We start from the raw sequence: 26,410 nt of genomic DNA, 5'->3' as shown, positions 1-26,410 counted from the left end.
TACACTGCAAGAGTCGATTTCCTTTCGCACTGGTATTCTCGGGGTATTATATTTTCCTGTCATTTTGTTTTTTTAGCTATGGATGAGATGCAAGTCTATAAATGTTGCCTGCATCCTGTTGGGTACAGACAGGTCATCTATCCATGTTAAGAACATGTTGGGGATTGTATCCCAATTCATCTAGTCTTATTTGTTCCCAACTATGTAATGACTATTGTTTTGTGCTTTACATATACCTGTAGCTATCTTTCTGCTCGTTTGTTTGATGCAAAAATTGAAAACCCAATAAAGTCTTAAAAATTTTTTTTACACAGTGGTGTATATTGTCTCAGCTAACCCGTGGTATAACAAGTCATTACCATGTGCAATTAGTCACTCCTGTCAAAATGTGATCAGACTTTTCGGAACAGATTGTTGGATGTGGATTTTAGTTACAGTGTCAACCAGGCATGGAAAAGTCTCAAAATAGCTGCATTATTGTAATTATAGGAGTTAACAGAGTGGAGGTGGTATGTTCTCCACTGAGTGCCTTCTTCAATTATCATTCTTCGGTGTCCTAGTCAAGTTGTTCAACTAAGCATTACTTCACAATTTTCTTTTCCAATTACTTCTACTCCCCACCATCCTGCTCCTCCTCCCCCCACCAAAAACACAATGCTTCCAATACCCTCCCTCCAACATGGACAGAACTGCCTTCCCCCAGTTCCAATTTCACATTTGTAGCCATTTTGGAAAAAAAACCAAGGTATCTCTTCCCACTCACATGGGTTATCACAGGTCAAGAACATTCCTCCCTGGTGGCATCATCCTCAGGTGCCAATGAGTGTTGTCTGCATACAACTCACCTCACCCAATATTGGAAAGACTGAAGCCACTGTATTTAGTATCCATCACACTCTCCGATAGAACATTCACTATTTGGGGGTCATGTTTGTCCACATGATGGAGCTCCCAACTGTACCACACGTTTGTTTTACACTAGTGGATTCCAACGCTCTCCTGGTTGATCTTGCATCCTCCACCCTTTTAAACTCTGCTGCCTGTATATTACCTCAATTCTTATCCTAGTTCTGAAATTCCTCCCCACCCCACAGCATTAATAAAGCTTCAAGATCTGTACTCAACACTAGCATCTTGCGCATCACCCATTCAAAAAAAAAAAAAAAGCACTCCACTATAAATCACTGTGTTGTCACCTGTCTGGATCCCAAGCTCTGGAATTTCCTCCTAAATTCCACTTTCTTTAAACTCTCTCCCTCATCTTGGAAACGTTCCTTAAAATCTACTTCGCACTCGTCCCAATATATCCTAGAGACTATCAAATTTTGATCGATAACGCGGTCTCATTTAGGGCTACATCTTCAAGCTATTATGCCAGCAGGATCTTCCAGTCCCACCAATAGCGCACACTTGCGTAGGTTTCAGATGTGGGCCTTGCTCGCTCAGCCAGTATTTGTTACCCATCCCCAATTGCCCTTGTGAAGGTGGTGATAAGCTGCCTTCATGAATCACTGCACTCCAGGTGGTGCAGGTACACCCTGGTATTCGAGATGGAGTTCCAGGATTTTGACCCAGTGACAGTGAAGGAATGGTGATATATATCAAAGTCAGGATGGTGAATGACGGAGGGGAATTTATCAGGTGGTGGTGTTCCCTTGCATCTGCTGCCTCTGTCTTCTAGAAAGTAGTGGCTGAGAGTTTGGGAGGTGCTGCCGAAGGAGCCTTAGTGAGTTCCTGCAGTGCATTTTGTAGATGGTACACATTGCTGTTACTGTATGTCGGTAGTGAAGGGAGTGAAGACTTGTGGAAGACATGTCAATCAAGTGGGATTATGGAGTGTTTTTAGAGCTGCACTAATCCAGGTAAGTGGTGAGTTTTCCATCGCACTCCTGATTCGTGCCTTTTTAGGTGGTGGATAGACTGGAGTCAATTTGCCACAGACTTTCTAGCTTCTGACCTGCTCTTGTAGTACAGTATTTATAGTTGGAGCCCAATTCAGTCTCTGGTCTATGATGACCCCCAGAATGTAACACCCCAAGTCTGGATATTGTCCAGGTCTTTCTGTATTTGCACATAGAATGCTTCAGTGTCGGAGGAGTCACAAATGGTGTTGAACTCAGCGAACATCCCCACACATGACTGGGACTAGATCCTACTGCCGGCCAACAGCAGGCCACCTCCAAGGCTATTTTGTGCTGTTAAAAAGTGTAAGTTGGGTTCTTTAAATCTTTTGCAAAAGTTCCAAGTATCAAAACGATAGCTATGTACTATTACAAAGCAAGAACAGTCACAAAATAGCAGTGAGAATTATGGGTCATGCACTAAATTTCATGTAGCTTGCCAACAACAAGTTTTGTTTTCTAGCAAGTGTCCAAATTGCAAAAATAAAAATTTAACAATAAAATTTGGGAGGGGGGAATTTGGGAGAGGGGAGGGAAGGTAAATTAAATCAAAGGGTTTGAAGCTAAATGGGGGTGGGGGGCAAGTTCTGGCAATACAAAATTTCTACAGTTAACTAGGGAATGTCCCAAAAGTGATCAGAGACAGATACAACGAAGAAAAACCACTAACTTACCCTATATGCAAAACCGCTTCTTGGTTTTCAGTGTCACGGGTCCATATTGCTATTTTATCTCCTTTTGCTCGGACATTAATTACCCCACCGCATACTTCATTGCTATAATCATCAAAAGCTTCTCCAATAAGGCATAGCAGCTTGCAAAAAGATATTAAATGCAAATATCAATACAAAGTCATTAATTTACTTAGATTTAGAATGCTTCGTTGTTCTAATGCTTAGTTGTTCTATTGGCATCTACTGCATATATTTTTCAAATAGAACTTTAAGATCTGGGTTTTTATAAACTTAGAAGTTCAATCTAACTTCAACTCCCAAATAAAAACAGTAAAAAAATTCATCCCAAAATGCTTTACAACCAATAGAGGTGCACAGTCAATTTGGACCTAGCAAGCAAGCTCCCACAAACAGGAATACCCGAGTAGTCAATTAACATGCTTTGATGATTTTAACAGTCGTATAAATGCCATCCAGCAGGCTGGGATGAAATCCCTTGCCCCGCACACACTAGCATTATAGGACACGAGAGGATAAATCGAGCCTCTGTTTAACATCTCATCTGAAACAGAGCACCTCAGTTCTGCATTCCCTCAGCAATGCACTGGAATATCAGTCCAGGTTGTTGTGATCAAGTCTCTGCAATGGGATTGGAATCAACAATTTGCAATTCAGAAGTGAGAGCGAGCATTACTGGTGTCTCTTCATAAATCACAAGTGCTGTAAATCAAAAGACTCAAACCTCTACTTTGATTAAGTAAATTTTAGCCACAAAGCATTTAAAATATGACAGGTGTAACATCTCGTGCCAATAATCAATAGAACATTGAATGGTGCTGGTCACCTAGAAGAGTTGTAAGTTTGTAATGGGAGGAAAATAAGCAGCATTTTGAAACTGCCCACGACTAACATTGACAACTCACTGTTTCTAGCCAGAATTGATCAAGTTCTAGCATCCTTTGCTGCTTGGACAACGTGATTAACCATCTTCCACCACATTTATTTCTGTTGTCCTCCCACATCGGCTCAATACCATCCTATGTAACAATACAAATTTTAAAATATTACACTACTTAAAAGGGAGTTTCACATCGGAAATAAAAAAAACTTCAAAGGGAGTTTCACATCAGAATTAAAAAACTTCATTTTACAAAAGAAAAGAAAATCACCATTTACTTTTAAGAGTCAGCAAATGGTGATGAATCTGCTCAGTTCCCATTCAGACCGAGTGTAGTTAAATGTGAATTATTTTGTACTATGTTACATCTTTTTTTTAAATTGTAGATCACTCATGCTACAAGTTTGCTCTGCAATGTTCCTCTTCGAGTCAGTGTCAGTTTAAGCAAGAATGGCAGTTGGGCTAAAAACTTTGCATTTGGAAAATTCCATTGCCACCAAACAGAGATTGCATTTGCACAGATCATAGTGGTGTGTGGTACTATTGAGTGTAAAATTATTGTTTCAACAAATGAAATATTAGGAAAAAGGCATTTTTCTTGTACAGCCAGGAGGCTCGCGGACATTTATTACTGAAAATTCTCACATTTTGCTACACTTCCTCATGGGGGCACTGTAAACAAGGCAAATTCACATTCAGCAGCATTCATCTTTCAGAGAGGCCTTCAAGGTTGTGACAAAGTTAGATTGCAATTCAACACTCCCAAGTTCTTCTGGATCAAAGAATTAATAACTTTGCCTAAAGTTAGCAAACCTACAAACCTTAAAGAGAGAGTAATCACAGCCCGACATCAGCCTACTGGCAAGTTGAATGTGATTATATAATCTATTGAAGTAAAGAAAAATAAAGTTTCAGTTAAAGAGAAAAAACATTTGATACAAGTTTAGAACTGCAACAGTTTCGCTCAGCATTGACGAGAGATTGATCTCAGTAAGAAAGTAGTTGCATCCATACATGACTGAAAGAAGTCAAGAGTCAGGTTTTGGAGTAACCTATGCTAATCAAGTGACCCATAGCCAGCCACTCAGCACACGGAATAGAGATAAGGACCAGTGCGGGACAAAAACTATAAAGGGAGGAGAAATGCTGGAAAGATAGAACAGAAAGTGTATCAGAGTCAAACAATTGGCATGAGAAATGGATTACGTGATCTTGGGGGATGAGATCAAGAGCTTAAAATATATTGATCTCGACAGCTACAAGCTTAAAATATACTGATCTCGACAGCTACAATTACGGTTTCCATTTGGCATATTGAACAATAGCCTTATTAGACCGGTCAGTTCGATAGCTAGGCATTTCAATTTTATTCTAGAATAACCATGTGAAACAGCATGGAATATCTAACTGCAAGCAATTCCAGAAGAAATGTAAACAGTCCAGATTCCTTTGTTTATTTCTGCAAAAGACAGTACAAGATTTCCCAACAAATTACAATACTTTCACAGAAAATGTAGGGTTTCTTTTTAAAAAAGGTAACTCGTCTCCATAATCAATTAATTCTTACATGTTCCTTACGTCAAGACATCACATCCCCACAAGCAGGGGAAAAGAAAGAACCTTGGGTGATTTTCTTGCATGCCATGGATCCAAGTGTATCTTAAAAGCAGGAAGAACCTTGGATAGAACATAAATGGCTTATGTATGGCATATTGGAGAAGAAACTTTCTGTAAGAGGCAAGGTATGAAATATAAAATCCTATTGCAGTCCTCCTTTTTATGCTTCCCATCCACAGGTAGTGATCAAAATTTCAATCTGATCAAACTATGCTGTAAAACCATTCATTAGAGCACAAAACAACAATGTAAAAGAGATAAAAGTAGAATATGGTTGACTGAAGAGCAAAATCCATAAATGCAACACTCTTGTAGGCAAGTTCATTTTAATAGAAGAGCTTTAGAGGTAGCACTGTTTTGGGCTCATTTGTCTCAGAGCAGGTGCTTTAGCAGTATCCAACAAGATCAGCTGTTGTTGCAACAGGGGGAGGCAGTGGCATCATGGTATGGTATTGTCATTTTGATGACCATGAAACCACTGTCGATTGTGGTAGAAACCAACCTAGTTTACTAATGTCCTTTAAGGAAGGAAATCGGTCATCCTTACTTGATCTGGGCAGCACAGTGGTTAGCACTGCTGCCTTACAGCACCAGGCACCAAGCTTAGATTCCGACCTCGGGTCACTTGTCGGTGTGCAGTTTGCACATTCTGCCCGTGTCTGCGTGGGTTCTCTCTGGGTGCTCCGGTTTCCTCCCACAGTCCAAAGATGTGCAGGTTAGGTGTTGGGTGAGGTTAAAGGGCTAGGGCACTCTGGAGGGTTGGTGCAAACCCGATGGGCAGAATGGCCTCCTTCTGCATTGTAGGAATTTTATACATGTGACTCCAAACCCACCGTTGATTTTTAACAGGGCGGCCCATGAATGAATCTAAATATATATTTTCACTACAGACAATATTTTATCCTAGAGCTGAAGAAATCTATTCCTCTAAATTTTGAAAAGAATTGGAATTCAAAGCTGAACCCATGACTTCAACAGTTTCTAAACTGGCTCAGAAAACCTACGCTCAGCCCCAGGATTTGCACCTTCTGACCGGATTGGATTAATCAGTCACATGACCCTCTGAGCAGGGAAACACTGTCACATTCCTCAGAGTTCCTAATTAGTTCCATGTTTTTGAAATGGGTTATTTACATTATAAAACAAATGGATCTCACAGTTTGTTATGCATGGTCCAGGACTTCCTGATCTTGCAAGTGTTGTAATTCACCAGTAGGTGAGGAAACTTCAGTTTAAACCTCAATGGCCGTCTTTGCGAAGGTGTGTTAGTGTAGATAGCGTCTCCAGTTCCCACTGTACCATTACTTGGCTCTTCCTCGAGTTGCAGCATTATTTCCACCCACAGCAATATCACTGACAGGCTAATTAGGGGCAGACTGTCCCACAGGTTCTGTGAATGATTCTCTTCTCAAATGGTCTGGTGTTTCCTCACCCTTGTACCTTGAACATCTGTTTCATATGGCACTAGACCCGGTCTGATCACAGCCATTCTAGGGATCCAATTCAGACCAGCACCAAAATTCTTTACATATACCATGTCATCCACCTCTGTTCAGTTTTTGTCGAATTATGTAGTCATTTTTTTTTTTTGCACATTGCTTCCACCCTCCCCACTGCTTCCACCCTCCCCACTGAATTTGGAAACACCAGGTTCAGGTCCAACCCCAGTCAGAATATGCCTAGCAACTCGGCAGAGAGTTATTCCAGTGGTCATGAATGGCGTCATTCGATATTCAAGAAAACATGATAATTTGGTCTGCAGAGATGCTGGTGGCTGCTTTAAAAAAAGGTTTGCATAGTCCTCATTAAAAGGAGGGGTGGTACAGTGTGGTAGGCAAATGCGTAATGCCATTTGTTAAATGCTTTCCCGTTATCGAAAACCAACATCTCCGGCAAACCATGGGTGGCGAATGCTTGCCTTGCCAAACAGCTTGTGGACTTCTTTCCATAGATGTCTAGCCATTGTGGGTGCATCCACTACAAGTAGGCACATGGTAAGTAAGTAGGCATATGGTACCCATGAAAGGGCCTGCAAAAATGTGGAGGCATACCAATGGCCTACCTGGCCACTGCCTAGGGTACATCAGGGCTGCTGGCAGCAATTTTTGTTGAAGCTGGCATTGATTGCAGTATTTAACCTTAAAACTTGTGTCTGCATCTAACCAAGGCCACCATACATAACTGTAAGCCAATGGGCGAGCACTGTGCAGTTCCTCCAATAACAACTTCCTGCCGGGCGTGGGAGCTATTACCATCACTCCTCACAGAAGGACACTGTTTTGCAGCTCAGTTCATCCTTCCTTATTTGAAAGGATTTTAGTTGTTCAGACATTCCCTGATAATGAGATAAGAGCGGCAAAGTCTGTATTTGTTCGACATGGAATTCCATTAAAAGTCATGACCGATAATGGACCCTGTTTCAGTAGTTGGGAATGGTTGTCATTTGTAGAAGCATACAACTTCCAACAGGTTACCAGTCCATTATATCCCCAATCTAATGGGAAAGCAGAGAAAGGTGAAAGAACTATTCAAAAAGGCATTTGACAAAAATAATTTGTCACGAGTGCTGTTAAGCTACAGAGCTACTCCTTTATAGTCAGGATTGTTGCCTCCCAGATGCTCATGGGAAGGAAGATTCGTACAACATTGCCTGTCATAACAATTCCAAACATGGATGAGCAGTTAACCCATGAAAGAACGAAGCAACAGCAATGCAAGCAAAAAACATACTATGACAGGCATGCAAAACAATTACCGCCACTAAAAGAAGGAGCTGTCGTCAGAATACATAATCCAAAGGGCTGTTGGTCAGACATTGCCAACAGTGTTAAATGTGGTTTCACCATGATCATGTGGTACAAACAGAGGCTGGACTGTGTTTCGTAGGAACAGAAAAGCATTATTAAAAGTAAAGAATTTGCTGCAGTTTCTAGAGACAACAATAACAAACCCAGACACCATGTTTTGCAACATTGACTTATCAACGTCGTTATCAACTACACAGACAGAACAGATGAGACCAATTCCAACACTGCCAGTGCATTAAAAAGGTCAAGAAAGCCACCAAATAGACTAAATTTGTAAAGCACCAAGTACTGTAACTCCAATTATGATATGTAACAGAACATTTAAGCATGAGCTGTATGAAAGTATTCTCAACAACATATGTTACAAAGAATTTCAAACATTATCAAAGAAAGGGGGCTGTGACATTGTGGGAAATGTTCAGAATACAACACGTTAATGTCATATAATTAACCACCAGATGGAGCTAGATGCAGAACCATATAAAGCACTGACTCTCAAACTTCTGGGAGAAGGCTGGAGAGGAGAGCATTGGAGTAGTGAGAGAGATCAGAGTACAGTTATAGATGGAGAGTGTAGAGACTGGTGTTAGTGTAGGTTGTAGATTACTAGACATACTCTAGGTAAGTGGTCGAGCTTTAATTAGTGTAAATAAATGTTAGCTAATTAACTTATTCTTGGGATGGATGTTGTAGTGTTCACAAAGCTAAGAATCACAAAAGAATATCACAGGCAGGGCTTGCTTCATTTGTCTGAAGGCTTCAGTTTGCTGAGTCATCCAGTACCATCACGGATGGGTTTTTTGTTTTAAATAATGCATGTAGGAGGTGCCAATAGTATGGACAAATTAAGTTGGAAATAAACCTTCCATAGTAGTTTACCATTCCATGAAAAGATTTCAACTCCGACACTTTCGGCTGGGACTTCTATAATGGCCATACGAGGTGGGGGGGGGGAGAACGGGCTTGTGCATCTGCTCTAAGCCTTAAATAAGTCACTGTGCTGTCCTTGAAAGGTACATTTCTCTCTTTACTCTTACTCCAGATTTCTGGAACATCTTTAAAAACCTCTAGGTTGGTTCGGTATCTGTTTTCTATGGCTCCAGTAAAGCACATCATCTAAGTAAACAACTACCTCAGGTAAATTTTGAAATAGGCTCCCCATCATTGTGTTGAAAGATTGCACAAGCTGAAGATACTCCAAATGGCAGTCCAGTGTGTTGGTATAGGTCTTTGTGTGTTTATAGTGACAATCTCTCTGGATAACCCATCCAGCTCCAGTTGCTGGCATGCATCACTCATGTCTATTAGCCTATAGGTCATCTATTCTAGGTGTTGCTAACTTGGCATACAGGTAGTCTATTTTAGGCATGGGATACCTGTCATACAGGTAGACTATTTTAGTATGGGATACCGGTCCAATTTTGCCACTTGATTGACTGTTAATTATAGTCTCCACATATTCCTACAGTCTTCTCTGGCTTAAGTATTGGCACAACGGGAGCTGCCCACACCACAAGAACTGCATGGGTTTGATAATGCCTAAATCTTCCAAGTTCAGTTTACTGCTGCCTGTAACAGACAGGTGTACTTGTTCCAAAACCTGTATAGCATCCCCTGTATATGTCGCCAGCCTGGTTGCGGTGTTTTTTTAATCTCAGTGGCTGAACCACTCCCTGTAGACATCGAAGAGTTTGTTCTCTCACTACTGAGGCAGAGGCTCCTGTGTCGGCAGGGGCGGATCTACTATGAAACTAATGAAGCTTAAGCTTCAGGGCCCCTAATCCTGGAGGGGCCCCAGAAGCGACTTTAGTCTACTGTATGAGAAGGGGTTCTTAAAAAAATAATATTAATAATAGTGTAATTCAATACAACATAAAAGTTAAAATAAAAATGAAGGTTATTAAAGTATGTAGGCTAGCCGTAAACAAAAAACATTCAAATTAAGGATGTTTCATTCTAAATATTTAATATAAAAAATCATGAATAATTTAAAACACTAACATTTATGACAGAAATACAAACAGTAGATGACATGTCGTAACAAAAAAAAGGGGAGCCATTGAAAAGGCAATCACAATGCTATTTTTTCAACGTGCTAGCACTCGTGACAGCGATCTAGACAAGAATTCTTTTCAATAAAGTGTTCATAAGGATATAATATTTTAATTACCCCTACTCAAAAATAAGTGTTATATTTAGAAAAAGTAAGGTAAATAATAAAGGTGAAATAGTGTTAGATTAGCCTAAGCCTGTGTTAGATTAGCCTAAGCCTATAATGTATGAAGGTGAACGGAAGGTAGGTTACGAACGCATAGCCTAGGCTAATACTATATTACAAATATGAAAAAGTAATAAGATGAATGTGTGTTAAATTACAGGTGCTTATGAAAAAGTGTTCAAATAATGGTAAAATTGTGTACATTACCTTAGCCTGAGTTTTGGTGGCCTTGTCTTGCTTAACTTAGTCTAACCTAGCGTAGGCTAGTTTGAACATAGGCGGCTATTTAGCTTATTATAAATCTTTAAAAATGGCGCTTTACTTTCCGAGAAGGGGTTTTTAAAAAAAAAAAACTCAAAGTAGACCTAAATCTTTTTCCTTTCAAAGCATGAGAACAGTCGCACGACTCAAATTGATTAATTTTTTGTTGTATATATTTCAACAATCCCAAAGTTTGAGTCAGTAGCACAGATGTTGTAAAGGTGGAGTGTCGCGGTAAGTTGACTGTTCTGCTGTGGCTAATGTAATCGTTTTCCCTTTTTAACAGGTCAAGACCCTAGAGGAATAACAATGAGTTCACGAAAGTACTTAAGTGGATACCAAAAATGCAAACTCAATGAAAAGCGATCTGACGAAATTTCTAAATGTCAAAAACTAAAACTATTTCGCAATGTCAAGTTTGTCAACACTTAGTTGAAACAAGCCAAGCAGACACCATTGAAGCCAGTGATAGTGCACAAACCGTGGGAGCTCTTTCTAGCAATATTCACCAACTGTTGACACTTTTGATACAGATGACGATCACAGTGGTCAACATGAAAGTACCGCGGAACAAGCAGAGACGGAGCAGAAACATGAAACAGGAAGCAAATTCAGTGATTTCAAAGAAACAGTGATCTCAAAACTGGCCCATAACAGTTGATAATGATTTCATACAGAATTGTTCAATGCAAGACATAGGTTTTTTTCAAAATTAAAAACCAAATGATGTATATTACAAGGAGCAAAACAGAAGTTTCTCAAACAAATATTTTGAAAAAAGATTGAAAAATGGCCAGACTGATGAGATCCTGGTTAGTTTACTCAAAGAGCAAAGGCAGTAGTGTTTTGTTTGCAAACTCTTTTCTAAATGCCAAACATCACTTTCATCCAGTCAGAACACCCACCTGTTGTATGTACTCAGAACTATGGAGAATCATGAAGACAGCATGGAACACAAGAGGGCAATGTTGTGTTGGATAACAAGAAAGTCAAATAAAAATACTGTGGATCAGCAACTTGAAGAACAGATAAGAAAAACCAGACAGTACTATTTTGAAGTACTGAAAAGAGTTGTAGCTGTTATAAAAAGTTAAGTGAAAGACGTTTGGCATAAGAGATCATGAGGAGAAGTGGGGCTCACCAAATAATGGAAACTTCATGGGGGCCATTGAACTTATTGTAGAGTTCGACCCATTTTTAGATGAACATCGAGAAATGTAAAAATGAAAAAGTAAATGCTATTTACCTATCCAAGCCCGTGTATGAAGAATTGATAGAAATCATGGGAAAATATGTGCAAGATTAAACTACTCTATTATTGTTGACTCTACGCCTGACCTGACACATGTTGACCAGCTGGTAATTGTGGTTCGATACTGCTATAATGGAAAACCCGGTGAGAGATTTTTAACATTTTTACCGATAGAAAACCATTCATCCACGACCTTGTTCAACAAAATACAACAAGTCCTGGGTGAACACAAGCTTTCACTTGAAAATATCCGTGGTCAGTCCTACAATAATGCATCTAACATGAAGGGCTCGGAGAAAGGGCTGCAAGCACTCTTTAAAAACATTAACAGGTACGCAGACTATGTACCATGTGCAGCCCATTCACTTAACCTTGGAGAAAAGGCAGTGTCTATTGTACCTGAACTTGTTGACTATTTTGGCATTTTACAGGAGCTGTATGTTTTCTTTTCTGGATCTCCACGAGGTTGGGGGATTTTAAACACACAGGGCAATCTACATTTTTCTCTGAAGAGCTTAAGTGTAACTAGATGGTCTGCACACTATGAAGCAGTCTGGGCAATTAAAAATGGATAAATGGGTATTTTACAAACTCTCAAAACATATTTTTGAAGACTCAGAAGAGAAGCCTGAATGTAAACGAGATGCAAAGAATTTATACCACAAGTTGGTAAAGCTGGAATATGCTATTTTAACAGTCGTTTGGAAGTAGTGCTGGAGCGTTTCAACAGAACAAGTAAGAAACTCCAAACCCCTGGTTTTGATGTATTTGAAGGTGATCTTCTGCTATCATCTGTACTTTCATTTGTTAAAGAACTCAAGGGGAAATTCAGCCAATAGGATTGCACACTATGAATCAGAAGCAAAAGGTTTGTGTGAAGATATCACCTCAGGTTATTCTGATGCTTCCAAACGCATTGTTACAAGGAAAATTTTCAGATGGAACAAGTGGTATTGCTTCTTTGAGAGGAGCTGACAAATTTAGGATAGAAGTTCTATATCAGCTCTATGATTGCTTGATAATCCAGTTACGCAAGAGGATTGACCCATATGAGCAGATTGCGAAAAGGTTCAAGTTCCTCTCAGAATTGGTGAAGGACAGTATTAAACTTAGAATATCGTATTACAAAGATGATATTGACCACAAATTAGTAAACGAGTGTTATCAGTTCAAAGAATATTTGCACCTTAGGAAATCCCAGAACACAGAAGAAAACACGCCATCTAAAATACAATGCACAGGAGTTCTTCAGCTCAAAACTTTTGTACGGTCTAGAAGGGTGGGGACAGTTGAAACCCTTGAGAAGTATAAAGAAAGTAGGAAGGTACTGAAGCAGGAAATTAGGAGGGCTAGGAGGGGGTCATAAAAAGTCCTTGGCAAGTAGGATTAAGGTGAATCCCAAAGCTTTTTATTCATATGTAACAAGCAAGAGGGTAGCCAGGGAAAGGATTGGACCACTTAAGGACAGTGGGGGGGAATCTCGTGTTGAGCTGGAGGAAATGGGCATGGTACTAAATGAGTAATTTGCATCAGTGTTCGCCAAAGAAAGGGACTTTGTGGTAGATGATTCTTGGGTAGGGTGTGTGGACAGTCTAGATCATATTAACATTGAAAAGGAGGAGGAGGTAGATAAGTCTCCTGGGCCAGGTGGGATTTACCCCAGAATACGGAGGGAAGCAAGGGAGGAAATTACTGGGGCCTTGACTGACATCTTTGTATCCTCATTGGTTACAGGTGAAATCCCAAACTGGAGAATAGCAAATGTGGTACCACTGTTTATGAAAGATAGCAGGGATAATCATCATGGAAACTATAGACTTGAGTGAGGTTTATAAGATAAATCAGGGGAATAGATAGAGTCGACAGTCAGATACCTTTTCCCCAGGTAGAACAAACCATTACGAACAAACCATTACAAGGGGACATAAATTTAAGGTGAATGGTGGAGGGGGGGGGGGGGGTGGAGGAAAGAGATGTCAGAGGTAGGTTCTTTACCCAGAGAGTAGTGGGGGCATGGAATGCACTGCCTGTGGAAGTAGGTGAGTCGGAAACGTTAGGGACCTTCAAGCGGCTATAGGATAGGCACATGGATTACAGTAGAATGTTGGGGTGTAGATTAATTTGTTCTTAATCTAGGACAAAAGTTCGGCACAACACCGTGGGCCGAAGGGCCTGTTCTGTGCTGTATTTTCTATGTTCTATTTGTGAGCAACACCTAATTGAAGTGTTCTCCAATATTACTACTGCACTTAAGCTGAACTTGACAATGCCCATCACAAGCTGTGAAGCAGAAAGGAATTTTTCAAAGCTATCCTTTATAAAGAACAAATTTCAGTCTACCATGACTGAAGAGCGCTTAAATTCTCTGCATATTGTCTCTAGAAAATGACATTGCAAGGAAGCTCTCATATGACAAAGCTGTACATGAATATGTTGCTAGAAAAAACAGAGAAAAGAGTATTTTGTAAAATGTGCTTCATGTAGTATGTATTCTCATAGGTGTCTAAAATAAAAGATTATATTGACAGTGGTCTTTTCTATGTTTTATTTCATCATTCTATGATGCATCATGCATGTATATAACATTTCCCTAATTTTCATCCCCCCATAACTCGAAATCCATAAGGCATAGGAAATGTTTATTCACACCAGTGACTTTGACGCAAGATAATCCAGTACAGCAATTTTAATCAAAATCTGAGATGTAGCGGTTAAATTTTTGCTGGTGATCGGTTGTGGAACAACCACATTGAAGATGATAACAGTGGTTACGCCAGACCTCGTTGCTGGTTGTGAAGGGGTCCCCATAACAGTTCAAACTTCAGGGAACCAAAAATGTAGGTCTGCCACGGTGTGTCGGCCTCCATTTTGAGCAGATGACCATTAACCATCATTACGACCGTGATGAAAGCCACTTTGCTCACCATTATTTAACCTGTATACATCCAAACCTTCTTCTGCTTCTACGTTGTGCAATGGAGCTGGGATTTTTTTCTCCAGCACCAGGAAGCTCCAGTTTAGCCTTGAAAATCTACTTATTATGAAATGATTTAGGTGACATTATGCTATGAAAATCATATATATTAGCCATAACAGCATAAAATGCTGAGCGCATGGGAAAACATTTGATAAGAAAGTCAGTGTTCAGGCTGACTATAGACTCATTGTTGTCATTACTGGGCAAACATCCCAGTTCTGGAGAACATGGCAAGAAATAAGTGCTTTGAAACTTAAGTTCTCCCATGCCATATTATCTCTTAAAACTTGATTAAATGAATTATAAATATTTTAACCCAATCGCAGTTAGAAAGGGGATAGAACCTTAACGATTATGTTTTATTTATGAGACAGGGAGAGAACCCTCTCTCTCTCCAAAATCATCTCTCATCTTTCTCTCTCTCTCTGAATCCATCTTTAACCTAACCTTTGAAACTTATTTCTACTTTGCAAACAGCTATTTACTTTCATTTCATTTTTGTTTTGTAAATTTTGATCTGAAGAAATTACCCCAAACTGAATTGTATCTTGAATTCAACTCAATCAATCATCGGTATTTGCGTTGGACAAACAACTTTTAAATTCTGTATGCGTATAAAATTTTAATTAAATCAATAGACTTTGAAATCAACATAAATAAAGATACTTGACTTCAGTCTAGAAGCTCAGTCTCGAGGTCTGTATGATTGATACATCAGTCCAGCTATGCGTAAATATTAACAAAATACAGATCCATCACCTGGGCACTTACTCCCTGTATGCCCCTTGCTGGCACAGGTATAACACGCAGCATCTGTAGACGTACACTTCTCCAGGGGTAGGCTCTCCAACACAGACCGCATTCTTCACTGTTCTTGGTTTATAGAGATGCCCGGAAAAGTCAAGCTCCTTATCAATTTATACGTTTGGTGAATGCAGGCTGTTAACGATATTACCCCATTTCTCCTGCCCCCTGTATTTTGTTTGCTTTGAAGACATTTCACAAGCATTCATCGTATTGAACCCAATCCTCTGAATCAGGGTTGAATGGCTCAAGCTCAAAATGGAGGCCGACACACAGTGGCAGACCTACATTTTTGGGGCCATGAAGGCATTATGTCAACTCACGAACTGCTGAATAGACATGCTTCCATCAACTTGGACACAACGCCTTCTCTGCCATTCTGCGTGGCTAATGACAAATGCTCCGTTGATCCAAGTAATAACTTGGAAGCAGCAGAGACCACCAAGCAAAGGATCTATAGAACCATTTAGTAACAATGTAACTGTGTACAGTGAATGATAATAATGCTACCAATGACTTCGACTCCAGTTCCTCGACTGGCTGGGAAAACCCACGTTCAGCCCCAGGATTCAATCACACTAGACCATTGGCCATGTGAGACACATGACTCTCCGAGAACCTGCCCTTAGAGGCATGCTACCACACACCGGTCTAGAAACCATTCATCATATTCTGTTCCATTTAAAATACTTACGCCCAAAAATCCTCCACAGTGTCAAATTTAGTAACAAGACGAAGATTTGCCTGCCAGGGTTTACTTTTGTCATTTTTGAAAAACCAGAGGGTCCACCTATATTTGAAGAACATAAGGCCCCGATTAGTCAACCAGTGATATTTATACAGTAATACTGTCAATGCAATCTCCATTCTAAAAGTAGAATTATCAATTACTGAAAATGTTTCTTTAAAAGTAGGCACAAATCTGTAATATTCACAGAAAAAGAAAAAAAAAAAAGTGTAAAGTTACAAGGATATTAACATAATAGAAGCCATACACTCCAGATGTGAAATTCAGCTTATTCAGAACTCATTGTGCTTTTGGAAGACAATTTCTACAAACTTACCAATGGCTCAGAAAAAATGCACTCACCACTGTCAGTGTGACTGAACGGTTACTACCTTATCATGTAAGGTGATGTCCCCCTTTAAGACCGGGCTTGGAACCCTGGGGACTCCGCCTCTCTGGCTCCACCCATCTGGGAGCCATACATAAAGGGCTGCCCTCATGGTCTGTGTAACAGTCAGCTCTCGTCTCTAGCATAGTTATTAGTCTAATAAAGCCTTCTTTACAGTTTAATTTCTGAGCGTCATTGAGGGTACCTCAATTTTAGACTAAACTAGATTCAGGATGGACGCAGGCCTAAAACCAGAGAAGCTCAATCTGGAAGCACGAACGCCGGAGGCGAAGGAAATTTTAAAATACTGGCTGCGGTGCTTCGAGGCCTACCTGGACTCCGCAGAGACTCCCATCCTGGGGCCACGCAAGCTGCATCTACTCCACGCCCGGGTGAGTCACAGAATCTCCACCACGCTCGAAAAGGCAACGACTTATGAGGCGATCGATTTGCTCCGCAAGCGGTTTGTCAAACCCATCAATTAGGTGCACGCCCGGCATCTGCTCTCTACCTGCCAGCAACGCTCGGGGGGGGGGGAAAAGAGAAAGGAGAGAAAGAAGAGAAAGAGAAGAAAGAGAGAGAAAGAGAGAAAGAGAGAAAGAGAGAGAGAAGGAGAAGAAAGAGAGAAAGAGGAGAAAGAGAGAAAGAGAGAAAGAGAGAAAGAGAGAAAGAGAAGAGAGAAGAGAGAAAGAGAGAAGAGAAAGAGAGAGAAAGAGAGAAAGAGAGAAAGAGAGAAAGAGAGAAAGAGAGAAAGAGAGAAGAGAGAGAGAGAGAAAGAGAAGAAAGAGAGAGAGAGAAAGAGAGAAAGAAAGAGAGAGAGAAAGAGAGAGAGAGGAGAGAGAGAGAAGAGAGGAGAAGAGAGAGAGAGAGAAGAGAGAGAGAGAAAGAGAGAGAGAGAAAGAGAGAGAGAGAGAGAGAGACGAGCAGAGAGAGAGAGAGAAAGAGAAAGAGAAAAAGAGAAAGAGAGAAGAAAAAAAAAAAAAAACGCTCGACAAGTTTGTTGAAAAATTCACCGCTCTTGCCAGGGACTGTGGCCATCAGGATGTGACAGGGGAAGTCCATATGAACCTGCACATCAGGGGCGCCTTCATGTCCGGCATGCGCTCGACCTACATCCGGCAGCGGCTGCTCGAAAAACGGGGCAAACGACCTCCAGGAGACGCTAACGCTCGCCTCCTCGCTGGCCCCGACATAAATTGGGTACGTACCCCCGCGGACTCTGCCAGTCCCCCCCCGGACTTCCTCCGACTCAACCGTGTTACAGGCCTGCGCCACGCGGCGACCCGCTCACCATGGGGGCACAGCATGCTACCTCTGCAGGCAGGGCCAGCACCCACGCCCATGCTGCCCAGCCCGCTCCGCGATCTGCAGCGACTGTGGGAAGAAAGGGCACTTTGCGAGGGTCTGCCTGGCCAGACCCAGGGGCCAGAAAAATAAAGAACAGCCAGCCCGAAAATCAGGCTCTCTGGGCCCGAAAATCAGGCTCTCGGGCACGCAGGCCTCGCAATGCTGCTGCGTACCGACCCGACATGCCCTCTTCTGACGCATCATCAGCCTCGTGCGAATCATGGGAGCAGCCATCTTGTCGGCAGCCATCTTCTCGACCCGACACGTGCAGCCGGCGGCGGCCATTTTAAGAGTCCGACTCGGCTTGAGGACAGACTACCCGCGACTGGGTGCGATCACCCTCGGCCAAAACACCTGCAGAACTCCATGATGCAGGTCCAGGTCAACGGGCATGACACTGCATGCCTCTTCGACTCCGGGAGCACAGAGAGCTTTATCCACCCTGAAACGGTAAGGCGCTGCTCCCTACGCACTCATCCCGCATCCCAAATCATAGCCCTCGCATCTGGGTCCCACTCGGTACAAATCACGGGGTACTGTATTGTGGATCTCTCGATCCAGGGCGCCAAATACACCCGTTTCAAACTCCCTCACCTGTGCCCCCCTGCTGCTCGGACTGGATTTCCAGTGCAGCCACCGAAGCCTGGCACTGAAGTCCGGCGGACCCTTCCCCCCCCCCCCCCCCCCCCTCACGGTGTGCTGCCTTGCGACACTGAAAGTCACACCCCCCTCGCTGTTCGCGAACCTCACTCCTGACTGTAAGCCTGTCGCCACCAGGAGCCGGCGCTACAGTGCCCAAGATATGGCTTTTATCAAGTCAGAGGTCCAGCGTTTACTGGGAGGAGGGGGTTCAGCGTTTACTGGGTAGGGGGTCATCGAGGCTAGCAACAGCCCTTAGAGAGCGCAAGTGGTGGTACGGTCCGGTGAGAAGAAACGGATGGTCGTGGATTATAGCCAGACAATAACTGATTCACGCAGCTTGATGCGTACCCCCTTCCTCGCATCGCGGAAATGGTAAATCGGATCGCCAATACAGAGTCTTTTCCACGGTCGACCTCAATCCACCTACCACCAGCTCCCCATCCGACCAAAAGACCGCCCCTATACTGCCTTCGAAGCAGCCGGCCGGCTCTTCCACTTCCTCAGGGTCCCCTTTGGTGTCACAAATGGGGTCTCCGCTTTTCAAAGGGCGATGGACCAAATGGTGGACCAGTACGGTTTGCGGGCTACATACCCGTACTTGGACAATGTCACCATCTGCGGCCATGATCAGCAGGACCATGACACTAACCTCAAAAAGTTTCTCCAGACCGCCCGAGCCCTTAACCTGACCTATAACGAGGGCAAATGCGTTTTCCACACCTGCCGGCTGGCCATCCTCGCCATGTCGTGGAAGACGGGGTCCTAGGTCCCGACCCAGACTGCCTGCGCCCCCTTAGGAACTCCCTCACCACCACAGCCTCAAGGCCCTCAAACGGTGCTTGGGGCTTTCCTCCTATTACGCCCAGTGGGTCCCCAAGTATGCGGACAAAGCCCGCCCACTCCTAAAGACCACCACTTTTCCCCTCTCAGCTGAGGCTCAATTGGCCTTCAACCACATAAAGGCAGATATCGTCAAGGCCGCCATGCACGCGGTGGTCGAAACCATCCCTTTGAATGATGCATCAGACATCGCCCTGGCTGCTACCCTCAATCAAGGAGGCAGACCAGTAGCGTTCTTCTCCCGAACCCTCACCGCCTCCGAGGTTCGACACTCTGCAGTCGAAAAGGAGACACAAGCCATTGTGGAGGCTGTACGACGCTGGAGACACTACCTAGCCGGTAGGAGGTTTACCCTAGTCACCGACCAACGGTCAGTCGCCTCGATGTTCGATAACACGCAACGGGGCAAAATAAAAAACGATAACATTGAGGTGGAGGATCGAACTCTCCACCTACTCGTACAATATCAAGTATCGTCCAGGGTAGCTCAACGAGCCCCCAGATGCCCTGTCCCACAGCACATGCGCCAACACGCAGGAGGACAACCTGCAAGCCATCCACAATGACTTCTGCAACCCGGGGGTTACCCGGCTCGTCCATTTCATCAAGTCCCGCAACCTACCTTACTCAACCAAGGAGGTCAAGGCCATGGTCAGGGCCTGCCAGGTCTGTGCGGAGTGCAAACCGCATTTCTAATCGGCCAGACAAGGTTTGGCTCATGAAGGCCTCGGGCCCCTTTGAGCGACTGAGCATGGACTTCAAGGGGCCCCTCCCGTCCACCAACTATTATGCCTATTTCCTCACCGTGATCGATGAGTTCTCCCGTTTCCCAGTCACCATTCCCTGCCCCGACATGACCTCAGCCACGGTGATTAAGGCACTGCACAGCATCTTCACCCTGTTCGGTTTCCCTGCTTATATCCACAACGACCGGGGTACATCGTTCATGAGCGATGAACTGCGTCAGTATCTGCTCAGCAAAGGCATCGCCTCGAGCTGAACGACCAGTTATAACCCGCGGGGAAACGGGCAGGTGGAGGGGGAGAACGCGACAGTGTGGAAGGCTGTCCTTCTGGCCCGGTGGTCGAGAGATCTCCCAACCACCCGCTGGCAGGAGGTCCTACCCGATGCCCTACACTACATTAGGTCACTCCTCTGCACGGCCCCGAATGAGACCCCTCACAACCGATTGTTTCTCTTCCCCAGGAAGTCTACCTCCGGGCTCTCGCTTCCACCTTGGCTGATGGCTCCGGAGGCACGCAAGGAGCCATAAAATGGACCCCCTAGTTGAAAAAGTCCGACTGCTCCACACCAACCCCAGTTACGCCTACGTGGAGTACTCCGACGACAGGCAAGATATGGTTTCCCTCTGGGATCTGGCACCCGCTGGATCCTCCACCACAGACACCCCTTCCCGCGCCGCTCCCCTGCAGGACCCGTCGCCCCCTACAGGCCCTACCACCCGTTGGTGAGCCCCTACCGTGCACCCTCCCCACACACCCCGCCTGCACTGGCACCACTAGCCCCGGCCCTGCCTACTTACCCTGCCCCGACCCGGACCGAAGCTCCGACCGCTGTGCTCCCGGATGTGCCCTCAACCGGGACCTCCGTGCCCACCGCACCACCGCCCGAATTGAGGAGGTCGAGGAGGACGATCCGGCCACCGAGACGGATGGACCTATGATGGCACTTCACCCCCGCCAGACTCTTTTTTTGAACAGGGGGTAAATGTGATGAACGGTTACTGCCTTATCATCATGTAAGGTGATGTCCCCTTTAAGACCTGGCTTGGAAACCTGGGGTCTCCGCCTCTGGCTCCGCGCATCTGGGAGCCATACATAAAGGGCTGCCTCATGGTCTGTGTAACAGTCAGCTCTCGTCTCTAGCTCCAGCATAGTTATTAGTCTAATAAAGCATCTTTACAGCTTAATCTCCACGTGTCATTATTGAGGGTACCTCACACAGGTAGTCATATTTCTGGTCAACTAAATGGCAAACTAGAAATACAAGTTTTGCCATCTGCAAGGTCTTCAGTTTGGCTGTATCGAGAATGCAGTTCAGTTTTGATCCCTCACATGGCAACGTAGGGATCTCTGGATAAGATCCAGGAGGTGTGGGGCAGGATTCTCCGACTTTCCGCACCGTAATCTCACCAGGCACGGGGGCAGAGAACAGCCGTTCATGCCGGAAATCCGGCTTGACAGTGCTTCTGCGATTCTCCGCGGTCGACTGACCGAACCCCCACCGGAGTGGTTTACATCTAGTACCACCCGGCAGGAGCTCGGACCTGCAGCTGCGGTGGCGGTACTGGGGGGGGGGAAATTGGACTGTGGGGGAGGGCCTCAGTGGTGGCCTGGCCCGTAATCGGGGGGCCACTGATCGACAGGCCATCGCAATCTGGGGGACGGGGGAAAGGAGACCTATCTTACTCCACGCGGGCCTGCTGTGTGGCTCCACCATGTCGGCGGCGCCCAGCCGAGGTGGGCCGCCGTGTGTATGTGTGGATCTGCTTGCGACTGCGCGGTCTGGACAGCAGGACCCCGCTGGCAGCCAGACCTGCGGGACGCAACCCAGGGTCCTGCTAGCCCCCTGGAAAACGGGGAATCACCCTGGACTTGCGAGGAAAAAGTTCGGAGTGATTCTCGCTCGTTTTCCAGCGAGCGTGGGGACTTTTGTCCCCAAAAGGGAGAATCCCAGCCGTGCTATTCAACGGATTCTTTGCTCCAGGACCCTGTGTGTACTGACACCACGTGGACTGCAGCAGTTCAACAACAACAAAAAAAAAAAAAAGTGCCTCAGCACTATCTTCAAGGTTTGGGCAATAAAAGCAGGGCAGGCCAGAAAATATGCAACTTGCCTGCAGAAATGTTACCTCTGGAACACGCTGTCAGTGTCTGCAGCAAGTATATACTGACTGCAAGTCAGGAACAAAGGGAGTGGTGGAGATAGTGCTGAACTTATGGAACGCTCAGGAATTCAGTTACAGAAGATGGGCAAGATAATTTAAATTGGTGGCAATTACCCTGCTTACTTGGAGATTCCTAGATCCTTCAAGAGCAAGAGATCAATTTAAATAGAAGGTGGTGTGTGAGGGGAAAAATGGCTGATGGCACATTTAGCTTCTACCATGATGGGAGGAGTATTAGTTTGTACCATGATGCAAGTAGATGTACTAATCTTTTCTCATTAGGTGTGTAACTAATGGATCCTTTTTCAATTTAGCACAAACATAGGAGCTAGCTTATGTGCCATAATTGCTAGATTTTCCAAAGGTAAAACAATTGCAGCAACTAATTGGAGTACTCAATGCTACGCTAGAGGCTCCCTACTTGGTTCCAACTGAAATTGCATACAATTTATGCAGATATATCTACATTTTATGTGCACCAAAATCTCAGTTTCTGTTTTTAAATTATAATGACAGTACCACAGTACTGACAAAATAGTTTGCCCGACTGCCAAAACAACCAAATCAGATTTGGCCATATTTTATAAGATCAATAGATTCCTCCAATCTGCCCTCCAGCACATCTACAACCATCACCTCACCATTGGTGACAACCAATCCTCAACATATTTTATTTTATCCTTAAACTACTATCGTCTCCATTAAGACTGTTCAACCATACCATGGGCCAAACTGGAGTCAATATCTCAGACATGTTCACGGTCAAATTTTATTTAATAAAGTTATCTGAAGTGTTTTACGACAAGAAAAGATGTCATGTAAATGCAAACTAGCTGTAGATCACAGTTGGCCACTGGTAGAAAATTCAGTCACAGACCAAAGTCAACATGGTCAGAAGAGTTCATCCACATGGTGTACTACAAGATTTGCTGATCAGACAGGCACATGTTCTATCCAATTCTACAATAAAACATCAGATGACAGAGGCAGGAGAAACAGAACTTGATCACAACCAGTTGACCCATGCTGGAAAATTCACACGTGATGTCTGGAAAGGCTAATATTGTGTTGATATGCAATGGCCAACAAAATGAGCAGCATATTAGCATTCATTATCTAGGTTTTGATTTAGAAGACACCATTTGGCTTGCATTATTAAATTATGCCTATTAAAAGCCCATCCTTTTGAGAGAAACAGAAACATATTTTTACTTTAAGTGGCTAATAGCAAAACAACAGTTTTCTCATTGAAACATTTAACCAAGCAGAAAACAATAGCACAACACAAGGAGGATGATACCTGTTCTGCAAAGGATGTTTCACATATGGTTGAATAGTAAGATGCTCCTTCTTGGAGGATGTCATTTCTTCAGACTGTTCAAAAACTGCCAGATAAACCTTAAAATGTCAATACATAAAAAAAATGTCAATACCTAAAAATGTATAAGCTACCATTTTTAGAATATGAACTACACATAGATCAAAAACAAAAATGTTTCTACTTCGATCAATCATCAAAGCCAAAATCCTGGAATGCCTTACCAAATACCACGTGTGTACCTTCAGGAAGAACTCGGTTTTCAAGACAACCCACCACCAGCCCATTCTCAGGCCAATGTGGATGTTGGTTTACTAACAGTTCCACATCAGATAACAATAACAAAGTTATTCAGGCAGCAAATTGGGAGGTAAAATGAGGGCAGCGCAGATAATATTGTACATTGCACTATAGCCCTGAAATTGATACAACAAAAATGTCTTTTGTACCAAGTTGTTTTATTTAGTTCCAAAGTTCAGCTTTTAAGAAGAGCTTTTAAATGACAAAGGTGGGAACAGAATCCAAAGACAAATCTGGGACATATTATTCAATCTGGAAAAAACATCTAATCATATCAGTATACACTTCTGGACAAGATAATAAAAGGCTAAAACCAGGAAAGCACATATGAAAGATCAGATGGAGTAAGTTTATGGATATACTCATTAAATGGTGTTGTTCAACCATACCTAATTTAGTTTACCACCCCTTGTCTTTTAATCTGTGACATGGATTTTCTTTAAGAAGCATCCAGATTTCAGCAGGCTTTCAATCTTTCAACTGTCTGATAAATTCCTTCTTCAGTTCAATAACATTTTAGATAAGGTGATATTAAGCGATAATCAGCAGCTCTCTCCCCACCCAACAATGAAATTAAAACGATTCCTTTTAGTGATAGTTCTGCACACCCATCAAATACAGGGATGCTTGGCACTCGTCTCCAGAAAAATATCGAAAACAACCACTTCTCAATTGCAATCTCAACGTTTGCTTTCACAGTAAAAGTACAAACCACCCAAATAGATTGGAGTTACACCTGGAATGAGTTAAATCTAGTTGACCACATTCAATGCAATCAAACAGAATAAACTTGTTCTTGACAACAGGAAATAATCAAAATCAGTGTTAAAGTCAACAGAAAAAAGGAGTTTATTTTAACATGCCCATGTAAAATTAGACTCTTCCCTGGTCTCTTTACCTGTTCGACTCCACCCAAGGCTTGCTTTTGGTAATCGGAAAGGAAAGGAGAATGCGACCAATTAAAAATGCTGATGTGAAATTACATTCACCGAACACCTGACCAAATTACATTCTCTTAACACACTATAATGCATTGGTTCCCATGGGCAACGAAACTTCGGTGTAATTAAAACGTAGCGCCGAAAAAATTAACTGAGAAGGGACGCCTCGCATGTATTCCCTTTTTTCCCCGAGCAAAAGTTTGCCGCTTATTCACAACTGACCGAACTCTACCAAAACTCACTCACCGGCTTTGCTACCGCCATACTAAAATGTAAAACCTCCAAATTACCTGACCAATCCCACATTTATGGGGTTAATTGGTCACTTGTTAAAGGCATTTTATTCCAACTGATTTGGGAACGGTAACAGATCCCTAGTGACGTTTTAGTAAATCCCTTTCCCGGGGGGGTGGTGTCGGGGTGTCACCGTATTATGCACGAATAATCTCACTTATATCGAGTCTGGTACATCTCCCTCCTCATTTGTGAAGTTTGCTAAAAAGCTGCTGAAAAGTGTGGGAAGGAAATGTAATGGCAGAAAGACCTTTCAACGTACAAACAATAGCATTGTATAGGCTGCTTATGTATTTTCATATCGTTTGGGTAACAAAATTCTAGCAAATCACAATTGGATGGCATAATACAAGTGGATTCAAGAAACCAAGGGCAGGATTCTCTCAGCCCAGGGCTGGGCCGGAGAATCTCCGCGACCTGTACAAATCGCGCCGCCCTGACGCCGGGACGCGATTCTCCACAGAGCGGAAAATTGGCATCAATGGCGCTGGCTGGGCCGCTCTATGCGGCCCCCCGGCGATTCTCGGCCCCAGACAGGCCGAACGGCCGTGTCAAAAATCCCGAGTCGCGCCAGTGCCGTTTACACCTACTCTCAGCCGGCAGGAACTCGGCATGGAAGGGTCGGGGGGCGACCTGTGGGGCGGGGGGGGGGGGTCCGATGTGGCCTGGCCTGCGATCGGGGCCCCCAATTGGCGGGCCGGCCTCTCTGGCTGGGAGTCTCCTTTCTTCCACGCGGCCCCTGTAGCCCTGCGCCATGTTGCGTCGGGTCCAGCGTGGAGAGGGGAGACACCGTGCATCCGTGCCGCCGGCCCCACTGCGCATGCGAGGACTCCGCGGCACCCAGTTCACACCAGGATCAGCAGCTGGAGTGGCCCTGTGGGGGCCAGATTGGTGATCCTGAGGCCATGTTGACGCCGTTGAGAAACGCGACGGCGTTTCCAAAGGCGTCAACACTTACCCTTAGGATCAGAGAATCCCACCCCAAGTGTTTTTCTAATTGCTGGAGCTGTACAGTTTTACAATTTCAATTACATGACTGGAAAAAGAAGAGTTGGTTGATAAAACTCAGTGGGCTAGACAGTGATGCAGAACAAGGCCATTAGCGCGGGTTCAATTCCTGTACCAGCTGAGAATTCTGAATTCTCCCTCTGTGAACTTGAACAGGCGCCGGAATGTGGCGACTAGGGGCTTGTCACAGGAACATCATTGCAGTGTTAATGTAAGCCTACTTGTGACAATAAAGATTATTTATTTATTTATTACTTATCATAGCATCATAGAATTTACAGAGCAGAA

General features: G+C 43.7%; 1 protein-coding gene across 2 annotated transcripts in view; it reads right to left on the bottom strand.

Moving 5' to 3' along the window:
- Positions 1–24,994, bottom strand: part of LOC140427459 (eukaryotic translation initiation factor 4E-1A-like) — a 33,961-nt gene extending 8,967 nt beyond the window's left edge. The window contains exons 1-6 of one of the 2 annotated variants that reach the window (XM_072512979.1): positions 24,778–24,994; positions 23,562–23,659; positions 16,104–16,199; positions 4,295–4,358; positions 3,499–3,612; positions 2,576–2,715 (exon numbers count right to left, since the gene is read on the bottom strand). In XM_072512979.1, the coding sequence (XP_072369080.1) occupies positions 2,576–2,715; positions 3,499–3,612; positions 4,295–4,358; positions 16,104–16,199; positions 23,562–23,626 (479 nt within the window). In that variant the 5' untranslated portion in view covers positions 23,627–23,659; positions 24,778–24,994. The remainder of the gene's footprint in view (positions 1–2,575; positions 2,716–3,498; positions 3,613–4,294; positions 4,359–16,103; positions 16,200–23,561; positions 23,660–24,777) is intronic. The other variant, XM_072512980.1, reaches the window with a different exon arrangement.
- Positions 24,995–26,410: the final 1,416 nt, after the last annotated feature.

The sequence above is a fragment of the Scyliorhinus torazame genome, chromosome 7 (genome assembly GCF_047496885.1).
Source record: "Scyliorhinus torazame isolate Kashiwa2021f chromosome 7, sScyTor2.1, whole genome shotgun sequence".
Taxonomy (NCBI): Eukaryota; Metazoa; Chordata; class Chondrichthyes; order Carcharhiniformes; family Scyliorhinidae; genus Scyliorhinus; species Scyliorhinus torazame.
The sequence above is the reverse complement of the archived record's forward strand: the minus strand, read 5'-3'. Positions and strand labels throughout refer to the sequence as shown.